The following is a 16,834-nucleotide window of genomic DNA, read 5'->3' as shown; positions in this document are numbered from 1 at the left end:
AGGTCCAAACCGGCGGTGCTTATCTCTGTTTCGTGGCCCTTCAGCCAGGAAGTGCCATAGGGGGTTGGGGGCCAACCATCCTGTGCTTTCAATACCCTTCCTGCTTGCCTTCCCCAGATTTCTCCTGGTACCCATTTAGAGCTGGGTCGACTCTGGCTGAGCTTACAGAGTCACGCCACTGACCCTGTCCCAAACTAAAAAACTGGTCACAAATGAACCCGTGCCCCTTGGACACCGAATTCCCACACCAGCGTGCCAGCCACTCAGCCAGGATGGCCTTTCTTTATCGTAAACCAGGACAGTGGTATATTTATCGTAAGAACCACCAATAATGAGTTAACCAGTTTTATGCGAAAGCTCAAACGTTATAGGGATTACATGTTTCGCTGGTGCTATTTGAACACTTTAGTTGTGTAACTTTGTAGGTAAGTTACGTATATTTATTATTAATAAAAAAGTCCTTAAAACAAAAGTGAAAGTTCTAGTGGCCTTTTTAAGTGACCAAAAAATTGGAGGGTAGCTAGTCCCACTTCTCCACCTCTTTTTTCTCAAATATGTCCGATCAAAACTTTTGGAAAACCATTAAGCCAAAAAGAAGCAAAAATTAATATGCAAATTTCGTTTTAATTATTGACGTACGATAAGCCAAATCAAAACCTGCATTAATTCAAAAACGTCCATAAATTAAATAAAAAAAACAAGTTTTTCTTACTGAAGGTAGGGAGTGAACATTATAACTCAAAACGAACAGAAATTATTCCGCAAATGAAAGGGGCTGTCCCCTCCTCAAAGCCTGGCTCTTTACACTAAAGTTTGGCTCTTTGTTAAGGTACTATTTTTTAAAACAATCAAAAACTTTAGCGTAAAGAGTGGAACGTTGAAGAAGGGACAGCACTTTTTATATACGGGATAGTTTCTGATCATTTTAAGTTTAAATGTCGCTCCTTACTATCATTTAAAAAAACTTGTTTAGTTGACATACAGAACCACTAAAAAGTTTTCCGGCTACTATGCTTGAATCCAGAACCAGGTCAAGAACTTTCACCAGTTACACCAACGGCGACTTGTTTAGAGTTATATACTAATGGGATGTTAATATACAAATTATTTTCGATTTGGAAATTTTTAATAGAATTACTTGATAATAAATGAAGAAACTTTCGAGCAAAATGGAAATAGAAAACAAATATGATCGAACTAAGAGGAAAGAAGATTTAGACATTGGAATGGAATACACGATCAAAGCAATGAAATGTGTTACAACTAAATATGAAAAAAAATCACTATCATTACTGATTTTAAAGCTGAAATGGTTGATCTATTAGCACCTAATTGTTTTGATTCTAACAGCTGATCTTGAAAAGAAATTTAAAAAAAAAATAGACAAAGGTATGATTTTAAAGGTTATAAAAAGAACAAGGACAGATAAAAACAATTATTTAGATATTGATATAGAACTATCCACGAAATATTATATCCTACTAAATTATTACATTTTATAAGTAGTAGAGTAAAAATGGAAAGAAATTAAACTCTTATTTCACAAATTCATCCAATTCTCATTTCACAAACCTGTTTTGATCTTAAATCTTAGGATTGAAAATCATAAAAATATTGGAAATTTTTATATCAAATATGAACAATTTCAATCGATTCCAATGATAAAACGGTGAGAATATGGCAATATGGTAATATTATGGGTAAATACTTGGAATTTTATGAAGTTCAACTATAGCCTACTCCAAGGCCAGAGTGAAGTCAATCTGTTAATTTTTTTCTTCCCTTTGTTATTTGACTTACTCTGAATGCTGATAAATGCTCTTTTACCCGTTCAGGTCTCTTTTAGATTACCACTTAGTTATAAGCAATTGTATCTATTTCCTTTGGTTCCACCAGATGGCTGTTGATCACAACTACGAATAATTTAAGGGTATTTCTTTACGTAAAGTTTATAGCACCAAGAATGAGCTCTAGATATGGTACGACAAAATCGTTGTTAGTGGGAATAAGTATAGCCGAAAAACTTTATTAGAAATTGTTATTAGAAATATTAACATTGTGAAAAAGTGTAAACATGAGACCAAATTTGATTTTCACGGACTTTTTCCACTTTAATGTTGGGATTGAAAATGTTAAAATGTGCAATATTTGATGTCAAAATGATGTAAAACGGACTGAAAATGATATAAATTGATAGGGGGATTTAGGTGGTGCAAAATGGGCAATTACTATACTACTTCCAAATAATTAATTTAACCTCACCTCAATAATTGACATCCACGAATGTTGGTCTAATATTTGATTTTATTACACTGACCCTCTTTTACAAGTCCTTACTACGACAAAAAACACAACTCCATCGTTTTCTACTTAGATACCAAGTGAGATTTGGTCTCACTTGGTAAAAATTGTCCACGGAAGTTAATGAGAATAAATCAGTTAAGAACTAAAAATGTTAAATAGTAAAAAGTTTAATAGAAAAAATTTGATAACATGCATCTTGCAAAATAAAGCATTTGAACATGCTTGAAAATACAAAACCCAGAAATAATTTTGCAGTGGCTAACATCATGTATGAAACCTCTTTTCACCTATTTTTCTTAGGATAGGTTAGGAATAAACTGAATAAGGGGATCAATAGAAATGAGCCTGGTAATCTGAAAAGAAAAAGTATAAAAAACAGCGTTGTGTAAAAACACCTAAATTGGTGAGATTTGAGTTCTGACATTGTCCGCACATTGAAAGTTTGCCTCTTTGTTAGTGTGGCAAAACGTTTTAAAACTGTCATACTTGTCCCAAAAACTGTCAGAGAAACTTAAATCATGTCTTTTCCAACCACCCTTGTTAAAAATCTGAAGACTCTTGAGTGGAACTTCTCAAATCACTAAGTGACTATTTGCTTACTTTATCAAACAGTTCGTGGTAACGAACTGTAGTAAGGAGCGACCCGGCTCAATAGTAACCAAAACTCTAAAAAATGGAATTTTGATACCAATACCTACATCAAAAGAATCGCATTTTAATGCTGATTTTAAATATATAAGTTTCATCAAGTTTAGTCTTACCCATCAAAAGTTACGAGCCTGAGAAAATTTGCGTTATTTTAGAAAATAGGGGGAAACGCCCCCTAGAAGTCATAGAATCTTAAAGAAAATCACACCATCAGATTCAGCGTATCAGAGAACCCTACTGTAGAAGTTTCAAGCTCCTATCTACAAAAATGTGGAATTTTGTATTTTTTGCCAGAAGGCAGATCACGGATGCGTGTTTATTTGTTTTTTTGTTTTTTTTTCTTTTTCCCAGGGGTGATCGTATCGACCCAGTTGTCCTAGAATGTTGCAAGAGGGCTCATTCTAACGGAAATGAAAAGTTCTAGTGCCCTTTTTAAGTGACCAAAAAAATTGGAGGGCACCTAGGCCCCCTCCCACGCTAATTATTTTACCAAAGTCAACGGATCAAAATTCTGAGATAGCCATTTTATTCAGCGTAGTCGAAAAACCTTATAACTATGTCTTTAGGGACGACTTACTCCCCCACAGTCCCCATGGGATGGGCAACAAGTTACAAACTTTGACCAATGCTTACATATAGTAATGGTTATTGGGAAGTGTACAGGCGTTTTCAGGAGGATTTTTTTGGTTGGGGGAGGGGTTGAGAAGAAGGGGATATGCTGGGGGAACTTTCCATCGATAATTTGTCGTGGGGGATGAAAATCTCCATGAAGGGAGCGCAAGATTTACTAGCATTATTTAAAAACACAATGAAAAAATAAATATGAAAAAGTACTTTCACCTGGAAGTAAGGAACAGCATTAAAACTTAAAACAAACAGAAATTATTACCCATTTGAGGGGCTCACCTCCTCCTAATACCTCGCTTTTTACGTTAAAGTATTTTTAGTAATTTCAACTATTTATTCTACGGCTTTTGTGATTCTGGGGTCATTCTTAATGAATTGGGACAAAATTTAAGCTTTTATTGTAAAGAGCGAGGATCTGACAAGGGGGCGAACCCCCTCATATATGTAATAAAAATATGAGAATACAAAAGTTCTTTACGTAAGCTAATTTATAAGTTACGTAAATCTCTTACTAATAAAAATATTCGTAAAAAGTTAAAAGTTATAGTTGCCTTTTTAATTAACCAAAAAATCGGAGGGCAACTAGGCTTCCTCCCCCGCTCTTTTTTTTCTCAAAATCATTCGATCAAAATTATGAGAAAGCCATTTAGCCAAAAAAAAAAATGCTAATTTCGTTTTAATTATTCCTCTGTGGAGAGCCAAAATCAAAACATGCATTGATTCAAAAACGTTCAGAAATTAAATAAAAAAAAACAAGTTTTTTTAACTGAAAGTAAGGAGCGACATTAAAACTTAAAACGAACAGAAATTACTTCGTATATGAAAGAGGCTGCTTCCTCATCAACGCCCCGCTCTTTACGCTAAAGTTTTTTACTGTTTTAAAAAGAAGAATTGATAGACAGAGTCAAACTTTAGCGTAAAGAGCGGGGCGTTGATGAGGAAGCAGCCTCTTTCATATACGAAGTAATTTCTGTTCGTTTTAAGTTTTAATTTCGCTCCTTACTTTCAGTTAAAAAAACTTGTTTTTTTTATTTAATTCAGTGACAGGAACAACAGCAATTCAATAGGATTCCAATGATAAAATGGTGAGAATATGGTAATATTATGGGTAAATACTTGGAATTTTTTGAAGTTCAACTGTAGCCTACTGAAGTTCAAGGGCAGAGGGCAGTCAATCTGTTAAATTTTTTTTTCTTCCCATTGTTATTTCACTTACTCTGAATGCTGATAAATGCAAGCTCTTTTACCCAATCAGGTCTCTTTTAGATTACCACTTAGTTATAAGCAATAGTATCTATTTCCTTTGGATCCACCAGATGGCTGTTGATCACGACTAAGAATAATTTAAGGATACTTCCTTGCGTAAAGTGTGTAGCACCAAGATTGAGCTCTAGATATGGTACGACAAAATCGTTGTTAGTAGGAAAACTTTATTAGAAATTGTTTTTTACTGTAAATTTTTCTGGTTTGATCCCAATTTCTCTTAAAGTGGATATGTGAGTGCTCTGAATTTCAGTATATTTTGCAATTTGATATTATTATCCATTTTTACCACTACAAGAACAGAAAAATTAAACAGAATTTCAGATACAACTGTGAAATTGTCCACATGAATTGCTGTGTTTGGGTTCAGTCTCTAACTTTGAGTTTAATACATATCAAGGTCTGACGTGAATTGTATTGTTTTATTTTGGTTTCTTTTTTTCGTTTATACTCCATGATGATTAGTCTTTTATAGTAGATTGTGAAACTATGATTTTTTCAAAACTTCTTTGTTTCAGAAGCACCCTGCAGCTTATGTCCGTAAGTTCCTTCACAAAAATAGAAAGAAAATCTTTACTTATTTCTTTGACCTGCTGTTAGCTCTCATTAACGATGATCTCAACCTGCTTTAAGTGTGTGCTGAAACCTCTCTCCTCTATAGTCTGTAGGACAGGTATGAAAATCAGATGAAATAGAACCAAAATCACACTCAAAGATAATACAAGATATGAGCCATCCTTCATTGTTGAGATGAAAAATCACAATGTTGACGTGGTAAGGACAGACACAAGTCTCAGATTAATCATGCCCTCAAATAGCACATTTGACGCCAAAGTCTTGGTCACATAGGCTGAGGCGTTATTTATTTTTCGATAACTCCTAGGAGTAGTTTGTCTAAAACTAGTAAGCAGTAGCCAGAAAAAAGCTGGAATCTGTAACAAAATAATAATATACATTATACTGTGTCTTCCTGAGACAAGGTAGATGATTAAGATACTGTCAAAAAGGTTGATACCATTCAAACAAGACACCTATGTAAAATCGAATGTTTCAAGTGGTATGAAAAGGTATGCAATACAAGATTTTGATCAATCTTAAGCTGATAAGTCCTGCTTCTCTAGCAGAAGCCCTTTTTTTACGCTGAAATGTTAACTTACTGTATCTCCCGCCAAGAACATTACTTAGATCGTCTAAGATTTCAGTCAGTTTCATATATGGCTGGTAACATCCTCAACGGAGATAAAACACCAAGTTTGGTAATGCAATGAAACAAAGCCTCCTTAGCTGTAGTATCTGCTCAAATAGGGTCCCATCCCTAGCCATGGAATGAGTCAACTGAAGAAGACTCTTGGTGCTATCAAACAGCTCTTTCTACACTGTCAACCCTGTGGATAAGGATTGGCAAGTCAAACAGTACTATGTGTGTACGATATCAGTAAATTGTAGCCAGTTAAAAAGTACAAATTACTATAGAACAGAATTAACGTGGCTGAACAGGACAAGGAACTTTGGACAGAGCTTGAACAAAAAGAATGCGTTTGTATCGAATATTTTGTGACAAATTTCACCTTTTCACTTTTTTGGGATGCTATTGATTCCATTTGGTAGATTACGCGGAAATAGCCTGACACTTGTGAAACAATTCCTTTGCCTGCAGTTCATCTCTAATGAAGAGCTGGTTGACAAGTCACATTCCTCATTCTTGGAGGTGTGTGTACCTCAAAAGAAATTCACTGCTAAAACAATTTTCTTATTGCTCAGTAATGATCAAGAACTTTCTTTTTTTTTACTTCAACAGCATTTTTAGGTTATCTCATTTTGTTGTCAAATTATTTCTGGCTTGCAAGAAATCTAATCAAAGAGATGTACGATTACATCCTACGTGTTAGGGTATAATGCACAAAATGCCACGTTGAGTTAGTACTACAGAACTGTGTGCTGATTTTCGTTTGCTTCTTTTAACATGATAGCCTATTTACTTTCTATTTGTTGCATTAACAACCATTGATATCAGATAATAACCCTGTAAAGGGATTATTTGCCCCTATTTCCGCCTTTCATTGCCGATCCACATAAAACTATATAAGAACCTTGTGATTCTGGATAGGGCATTTTTAGTGTAATTTGCTTGTTTTTAGTTATATTTTCATTTCTGTTCCTTTTGCATTGTTTCTGTAGTTGGCTGGAATAGAATTACTGAATTGATTTTTATTACATGTTTCGGCTATATAGTCATGATTTCAGATGATGCAATTCATAAACAAGAAGCTCGTTGCCCTTATGCACACCTTTTTTGTAAGTTATCGTCATATCTTAAATTTTTCTGCATGTTGTCTATTAAGAATATTTTTTCAATAAATTTCAGAGTCCATTAGCTTAATCCTTAGCCTAAAGCCGAAGACAGAAAGATTCAATTATTAGTGTCTTAATAACATTTATAGCACAAGGTTCACTCACCTAGCGTATACAACTAGAAAAAATTAAGCAAAAAGCACCAATAATAATAAAAATTATATAGTCTGTAGAAACACCACAAGATTCACTCATCTAGCGTATACAACCAGAAAAATATAAGCAAAAAGCACCAATAAAAATGAATAATGTATAGTCTGTAGAAACAGTGAAAAATAAAGAAAAATAATTTTTGGCCCCACGTGCATACAATTTCTGTTCCTTATTGAAACTATTGATTTCCAGGCTAACTTTTTTTTTATATAAAAAGAGCAGTACAGCCAAGTGAACGAAATATTCTGAGGTTTGGATCAAATACCAAATCCTCGAAAAATATAAATGTTTTGAACAAATGAAAACTACAAAAAGTAAAAGCGATGCTGCCTCTTCCCTTAACAACCAAAAAATGTAATTTCAGCTTTACATAAGAAGATCCGTGTTTTGAACATTGTATTTTTATTTGTCCCAATACAGACAATTAAGAACAAAAGAAGTATCAACGCTAACAAAGCTCAGAAGAACAAATAGTAGTTTCATAAAATAAGGCTCTGAATTTATGCCTGTGAGTTTCATTAATATTACTTTACTACTCTTCAAGGTGGTAAAAGCACTGGTATATGCTAAGAATCATGGCATTAATGCATTAGCCAAAAAATGAGCAGATGATTGGGTTTGCTGTTCAATACTTTTTTCATGCCTTATAATTGCTACCGTCAAAAATTCTTTTTAAAAATTTGTGTTGCAAAAAATGGTTCTTATAAAAAAGGTTCTAAAAGAATTTGCAACATTGAAACAGTCTTGCTAAAAATAGATATTCATATTTCGGTTATAAAATACGCACGGTTGGCTCTTTACTAAGTTGCAGTCACTATAAAAACTATCCAATGAAAAACATCTCAAGGGGCATATTTCATGCAGAAAAGAATGAAAGTAGAATAAGAGAATTCCAAAACAATAATTTTCTTGACTAACTTTTACCCATAAAATATCAATGACATAAAAATTACAGCAATTTTTACCCTCTGGGTCTTTTCTATCTTAAATCGGAATTTTGATGCTTTTTCTATTGGTTGGTATAAAATACCCAGATTGTTGTCACTTGTAAATTCCCAGAGTTGTTTTCACACTAAAGCCTGATAAAAGTAACCATTCATTTGTAATGTTTATTCTTGAATAGTTTTAGGGATTAATATGTTAATATATAGCTTAGACTTTTAGCTATTCAATGATATATGCATTCCTTTTCTATTCCTATCTAGTAACTAGATGTTAAGGTTGTATTCTCTTATAATTTTACTTTTTCAATCACTTTTTTTAGCCGGTTTACATCATATTACTGACAATGTTTGTCTTTTCCTGAAGCGATGAAGATTGTTACACTCACTTGAGCTCCTTGATGACACATCAATTGTTGCTTATGTTTTGCTGATTTGCCACACAAGTTTCCTTTTTTATCAAACTTGACACCCACTAAGAATTAGAAATGCATAATTATATAAGGTTATCTTTTTCATTAAATCTTCAGTTGCCTAGTTTTCATATTCTTAAAGACGTATAGGGCTAAAAAAGTTTTTACTAAGCCAATTGAAGTAATCACGAGCATGTCCGAAAGCTTATTTCACGGAGAATGCTGCCTCCGGATACAGGGTCAGGGCTGCCATTTTTTTTTTCAGGAGTGTGTCATAGTTTTTCCGAAATGTGCTTTTTGTGTCATCTCAGATTCCATAATGTGTCACAAAATGTGTCATATTTTTTTGCTACAAGTGGTATCATATTTAATTGTCAAATCTTTATTTAGATTTTTCAATATATAATCTTTTCCGAGTCAGTTCAAAAAGGAGTAAACTTAACCTTACCCTATTATCTTGGGATCATGACTTTTTTGTGACGTCATGAAAGAAATAGAAACATTCGATTAAATTGATGTTACACACTATGAATTTGTGTCTGGGCGACCAACGAGGCAAGTTTACATTTATAAAAGTGTTAGGGACAATCAATTCGGACAGTAAATTTAAAATAGACTTTTCGTATGACGTCGTAATCGTAATCAGCTCTATACGTAATCGGCTTTATTGGCTAAGCTTTTTATTTACTCAATACGTAAGCCATTTAACCAGCTTCAATCTAGTATTTTTGTCATATTTGTTGGTGCCTTTTAAAGCCAGATTGATTATTCTGAAGGAAAGACATCTCTCGAAATTTGTAATCTTGTCCGAGGTTGGGTATCCCTCCTGTACTCCTAAAAATGGGAGTTGCTGCTTATGCATACAGCTTTGGTAAACTGCATACTGTGTACGTTTTACTATTTAGTACGTACCAGTTGGCTACATCAAATACTCAATCAAGAGGCCAATTAATTTCAGATATTCAGCGTTCATTTTGATTTGAAATTTCCGCATATGGCTGTTTTCTTCGCTTGGTTTAAATTTTAAATATGGTGATGGCATCTGTCCTGTATTCCGCACTGTTTGTGTACTACTGCCACCGTTAGGCAGCGCTATTCCTTTCCACTAATTCGTAGCTTTTCTGGAGGTATAAAATTGAAATTTTAATTTTCTTTTATTACCATTTAAAAATCGAGACTAGGATGACAAAAAATGTCATTTTTTTGAAAAATGCGTCACTTTTTTTAATGTGTCATTTTGGTCGATTGTGTCATTTTTTATTGAAAAACTAGCTGTTGGGGTGGCGCTTCGCGCCACCCCAACACCTAGTTGGTGGGGGCGCTTCGCGAACCCCCCAAGACCCCCCGCGCGCGTAAGTCGTTACGCGCCATTGTAGTTGTGTCCCTGTATATATATATATATATATATATATATATATATATATATATATATATATATATATATATATATATATAATATATATATATATATATATATATATCTATATAAATAAAAATAAGTTGTCTGTCTGTGTGTCTGTCTGTGGATCAGGTGACGTCATGTTTCTGTGTCAGCTGACGTCATGAAGTTAGTTGTCGTCATTTTTGCTATGACGGTGACGTCATTAAAGATATTTAAGACATATATGTTCACGTAGAAATCTATTAATGTTTAAGTTTAAAATGACTGATGAACTTACAATGGCAAAAGCCGATGAAGATGCTCAAAGAGTCTATGCCAAAAAACTTGCTGCTGATAGAGAAAGTCAAAAAAGAAAGCGTGCCGAGGAATCAAAAGAACAGCAAGGAAACAGGCTTGAGGCTAAAGAACGCAAAACCGCGCAGTTAGATGAAGATCCACCTGGACAGCGAGAGTCAAAACATATCAAAACTGAAAATGATAGCGATGATGATTGGGTTTGGGATTTTGACTCGGATAATGTCATCAATGCCTACCAGATTTTAGTTAAAAAAACAAAGGTTCGGCGATATGTATTTCATAGTGAAGCTGAAAAATAAAGAAGAAAAAGAAAACTGAAAAAAGAAAAAATGTAAAAAACTAAAAAAATACTAAAAAGAAAAAACACTCAAAGAGAAATTACAGACCGGGACACAAATGACGACCGGGACAGAGGGAATATAAATAACGACCGGGTCACTCAAAGAGAAATTACAGACTGGGATACCGGGACACAAATGACGGCCGGGACACAGGGAATATAAATGACGACCAGGACACAGGTATTTAAGAATATCGTTCAAAGACAAATTTTTAATTGTAAGAAGACCGTTGAAAGAGAAATTTCTAATTGTAAAATGACTGAAGAACCTACAATGGCAACGGTACCACCATCGAAGTAGATAACCAGTGGGTTGTTCCATATTCCCCATTAGTGCGAAACGTCAACCCCAAGTCAAATTCGTGCATTGTTTGGCATCATTTTAACAACTTGCTCTCCATCAGCTCCTACAGAGTTATGGGAAAAATATAAGTCAAAAATGTCCGAAGATATACTCCATCGAAAACAGTTAGAGACGTCAGATATGACTTTTGATTTTACATAAGAAATTTATAACTACACTTTAGTTATTATAGAAGATTTGTGCGTACGTATGGCAAACAAACCTCTTCAGGATTTGGGAATGCCTTCACCTAACCGTATCGCTGCTGTTTCGACATGTGTAGAATTGGATCGTGAAAAAAGTTACAGTACGAATGATCTATTGTCGTATGTACAAAATAACATTTCCAAGTTAACGTCGGAACAAAAAGACATTTATGATACGGTAGACTCAATTTCAGGACGTATACAACTACCTGCTGATTTCTGTAATTTAGTGACGTCCAAAAATTAATTGATTGAGAAAGTATTTCCAAATATTCTAAAAAATTATAAAAATAATAAATGGCTAAGTGAAAGAGCGATTCTCGCACCCAAAAATATAGACGTCCACGAAATCAACAATATTGTTTTGACCAGGATTCGAGACCAGGCAGTCCTTTACAAGTCAGTCGACACAGTTTTGGAACCAAATGAAGCGGTTAATTATCCATCTGAATTTTTAAATTCCATAGATCTTTCAGGGTTTCCACCACACGTGCTACAACTAAAAATAGGCGTACCAATAATACTTTTAAGAAATATCAACCCACCAAAACTTTGCAATGGCACGCGACTTGCCGTAAAAAAAAACAATGGAAAACCTAATAGAGGCCTCAATCTTGACAGGGCCTTTTGAGGGTGAGGCTGTTCTTATTCCTCGCATTCCCATGATTCCAACGGATCTGCCTTTTCAATTTAAAAGATTGCAATTCCCAATTCGATTAGCATTTGCAATCACCATTAACAAAGCTCAAGGTCAATCATTAGAAAAATGTGGTATAGATCTTAATACTGATTGTTTTTCCCATGGACAATTGTGCGTTGCATGTTCGAGGGTCGGTAAACCTGACAATCTATTTATATGCAGCGACAATTGGACAGCGAAAAATGTTGTATATTCGCAAGTTTTACGCAGTTAATTTGTATTGTATCTACCTATCTATCTATCTATATAAAAACGAGTTGTGTGTATGCATGTTTGTTTGTTTGTAAAAAGAGCATTTGCATATGACGTCATTATTAGTGCATACGGCTTTGTATATGCACAGACAATGGGAAAGCCAAGAATGTTGTATATTCGCAATTTTTACGTAGTTTAACTCCTGCAGACGAAATGAATGCTTGCCTAAAAAATTCTAATTTATGGGCACACGTAAAAATATTAAAATTAACTACAAATATGCGTGTCCGATTGCAAAACGATGACTCTGGTCAAACATTTTCAGATCAATTGCTGGCAATTGGAAACGGAAAGCTCCCAGTAGTGGGAAAGCCAAAAATGTTGTATATTCGCAATTTTTACGTAGTTTGAAACACACATATAAATCTATCTATATTCACAGGTGGGACACAGGGACACAACTACAATGGCGCGTAACTAATATGGCGCGTAACGACTTACGCGCGCGGGGGGGCTTGGGGGGGCGCGAAGCGCCCCACCAACTAGGTGTTGGGGTGGCGCGAAGCACCACCCCAACAGCTAGTATACATATATATATATATATATATATAATATATATATATATATATATATATATATATATATATATATAAATATATATATATATATTTTCAACTACGTAAAACTTGCGAATATACAACATTCTTTGCTGTCACATTGTCTGTCCATATAAATAGATTGTCAGGTTTACCAACTCTTGAACATGCAACATAATAATTGTCCATGGGAAAACAATCCGTATTCAGATCTATACCGCATTTTTCTAACGATTGCCCTTGAGCTTTGTTGATGGTGATTGCTAATCGAACTTTCCCTGTCTCCCTGTCGTCATTTATATATCCCCCTTTGCCCCCGGCGTCCCCGTTGTAGTTGTGTCCTGATCGTCATTTATATTCCCTGTGTCCCGGTCGTCATTTGTGTCCCGGTATCCCAGTCTGTAATTTCTCTTTGAGTGTCCCGGTCGTCATTTATATTCCCTCTGTCCCGGTCGTCATTTGTGTCCCGGTCTGTAATTTCTCTTTGAGTGTTTTTTCTTTTTATTTTTTCTTTTTAGTTTTTTACCTTTTTCTTTTTTTCAGTTTTCTTTTTCTTCTTTATTTTTCAGCGTCACTATGAAATACATATCGCCGAACCTTTGTTTTTTTAACTAAAATCTGGTAGGCATTGATGACCTTATCCAAGTCAAAATCCCAAACCCAATCATCATCGCTATCATTTTCAGTTTTGATATGTTTTGACTCTCGCTGTCCAGGTGGATTTTCATCTAACCGCGCGGTTTTGCGTTCTTTAGCCGCAAGCCTGTTTTCATGCTGTTCTTATGATTCCTCGGCACGCTTTCTTTTCTTTATTTCTCTATCAGCCGCATGTCTTTTGGCATAGACTCTTTGAGCAGCTTCCTCGGCTGTTGCCATTGTAGGTTCTTCAGTCATTTTACAATTAAAAATTTCTCTTTCAACGATCTTCTTACAATTTAAAATTTGTCTTTGAATGATTTTCTTAAATACTTATAATGACGTCATATACTAAGCATCGTCATAACAAACATGAAGACAACTAACTTCATGACGACTTACAGCTCAATCCTTATAATGACGTCACCCGACAGACAGACCCACACACACACAGAGAACTTATTTTTATATATATAGATACTAGCTGTTGGGCGGACAGACGCCCAACACCTAGTTGGGCGGGCGCTTCGCGCCCCCCCGCGCTCGGAAGTCGTTACGCGCCATTGTAGTTGTGTCCCTGTGTCCCACCTGTGAATAGAGATAGATATAAATATATGTTTTTAACTACGTAAAACATGCGAATATACAACATTCTTCGCTGCCCCATTGTCTGTGCATATAAATAGATTGTCAGGTTTACTGACTCTTGAACATGCAACATATAATTGTCCATGGGAAAAACAATCCGTATTCAGATCTATACCTCATTATTCTAATGATGTGCCCCTGTGTCCCGGTCGTCATTTATATTCCCTGTGTCCCGGTGTCCCGGTCGTCATTTGTGTCCCGGTCTGTAATTTCTATTCGAACAATCCCTGTGTCCCGGTCGTCATTTATATATCCCGCCTGTGCCCCCGGCGTCCCCGTTGTAGTTGTGTCCCTGTGTCCCGGTCTTCATTTATATTCCCTGTGTCCCGGTCGTGATTTGTGTCCGGGTGTCCCAGTCTGTAATTTCTCTTTGAGGTTCCCGGTCGTCACTTATATTCCCTCTGTCTCGGTCGTCATTTGTGTCCCGGTCTGTAATTTCTCTTTGAGTGTTTTTTCTTTTTAGTTTTTTACCTTTTTCTTTTTTCAGTTTTCTTTTTCTTCTTTATTTTTCAGCGTCACTATGAAGTACATATCGACGAACCTTTGTTTTTTTAACTTAAATCTGGTAGGCATTGATGACCTTATCCAAGTCAAAATCCCAAACCCAATCATCATCGCTATCATTTTCAGTTTTGATATGTTTTGACTCTCACTGTCCAGGTGGATTTTCATCTAACCGCGCGGTTTTGCGTTCTTTAGCCGCAAGCCTGTTTTCTTGCTGTTCTTGTGATTCCCCGGCACGCTTTCTTTTCTTACTTTCTCTATCAGCTGCAAGCCTGTTTTCTTGCTGTTCTTGTGATTCCTCGGAACGCTTTCTTTTCTTACTTTCTCTATCAGCAGCAAGTTTTTTGGCATAAACTCTTTGAGCAGCTTCCTCGGCTGTTGCCATTATAGGTTCATCAGTCATTTACAATTAAACATTTTTCCGTGAACAAATGTCTTAAATACCGTTAATGACGTCACCGTCATAGCAAAAATGACGACAACTAACTTCATGACGTCAGTCGACACAGAAACATGACGTCACCTGACAGACAGACACACAGACAGACAACTTATTTTTATATATATAGATATACATGTGTCATTTTCGTCGATTGTGTCATAATTTTGACTGAATGTGTCATTGTGTCATGCAACATCAAATTGTGTCATTTTGACACAAAATGTGTCAATTTGGCAGCCCAGTGCAGGGTTAATTCTGAATTTTCAGTCCGAAATTTATCCTGATATGCTGAAAAAAGCTCCAGACTTTTTATCCCGATATGCTGAAAAAGCTCCAGACTTTTTATCCCGATGTGCTGAAAAAGCTCCAGACTTTTCATACCAATGTACTGAAAAAGCTCCATATTTTTATCCTGATGTGCTGAAAAAGCTCCAGACTTTTTATCCCTGATGTGCGATAAAAGCTCTAGACTTTTTATCCCGATATACTGAAAAAGCTCCATTTTTTTATCCCGATGTTCTGGAAAAGCTGCAGACTTCTTATCCCGATGTGCTGAAAAAGCTCCAGACTTTTTATGCCGATGAGCTGAAAAAGCTCCAGACTTTTATTTCTGATTACAACTCGACTTTGGCAACTTTCCAATAAGTATCCAGAGCTTTTAGGCACTTTTTTATGAGTAAAACTTCAATCCGAGACGTCCTTTTTCTTTAACCGTCTATGGGACTGTTTGGTACAAAGTTGTTTGTTAGCAAATACTAAATCATAGCCAGTGATCAGTTTGTGAAAATGGCAGTATCAAGCGACGCAATTCTACACAAATAATTAATACAGTCTTCAAAACAATCGGTAAGAATTAATAGTCATTTGGTAAAATCCATTTTTAATTTTGGTGGTCTATTTTTCTTTTACTCTCGCATTTAAAACAAAACAAAAAACCACATTCAGACAAATGACTCACGTAGTGCAGGTACATATATTCTGAAAGGTATCGGGAGAGCTATGCGTCGTCAAGAGAAGCGCTATGCCCGGTTAAAGTGGGGAAGGGGATCATTCGAAGCTTTCCAATTTTTCCCCAGATTTCTCAAGGTACATTGTTGGAGCTCTGTCGACTCTCCTTGAGCTTACAGAGTAACAGCACTGACCCTCGTCCTAAATCAGCAATAGTAGTAGGCTGATGATTGTTGCTTTTAGATTGCACACAATAATAAGCCATAGATATCTAGTATGATGTTTAGTTTCGTAACGCGATTTTTTATGCTAATTACAAATCCAAAAACTATTTTACTTTATCATGCCACATTTTTGTTATGTCAACGTAAACATGTGTTTTTAATCCTCTTCCGTTGGATTTCGCAGGAGGAAACATCATAGAGATGTTTAAGGGCTCACTTGCACACTAATTAGAACTAATTAGAGTCATCCTAATTAGTGGTCATCCGTCTAGGACCAAAAGAAAAGCAGGTCATCCCCGAATGGGGTGGGAGGATGTCGTAAGAAAAGATTGAAGGAAAAGAGGAACTAGGGTATTTTCTAACACCCCACTGCCTTTCCATGACATACAAATAACGGTTCAATGTAGGGAAAAACCTTTTTATTAGACAGTGAAAAACAAAGATTAAAATTCTGGATATTTCGATCACATACACAGCGACCGTCATCAGCAGATAAATTTTCATCTACTAATGACGATGGCTCTATGTGTGACCAAAATATCTAGAATTTGTATCATTGTTTTTTACTGTCTAATGAAAAGATTTATCCCTATTTGAAATGTTATTTGCACGAAATAGGAACTTCTTGGGAGGGAGTAAAGAGGGAGGCTTT

General features: G+C 35.5%; 1 protein-coding gene across 1 annotated transcript in view; it reads right to left on the bottom strand.

Moving 5' to 3' along the window:
• Window positions 1-15,512, bottom strand: part of LOC136039061 (zinc finger protein OZF-like) — a 19,425-nt gene extending 3,913 nt beyond the window's left edge. The window contains exon 1 of the mRNA XM_065722546.1: window positions 15,392-15,512. Coding sequence (XP_065578618.1) covers window positions 15,392-15,512 — 121 coding nt within the window. The remainder of the gene's footprint in view (window positions 1-15,391) is intronic.
• Between the last annotated feature and the right edge of the window lie 1,322 nt (window positions 15,513-16,834).

This window comes from Artemia franciscana, chromosome 19 (assembly GCF_032884065.1).
Source record: "Artemia franciscana chromosome 19, ASM3288406v1, whole genome shotgun sequence".
NCBI lineage: Eukaryota > Metazoa > Arthropoda > Branchiopoda > Anostraca > Artemiidae > Artemia > Artemia franciscana.
This window is presented reverse-complemented; position numbering and strand designations above follow the sequence as displayed.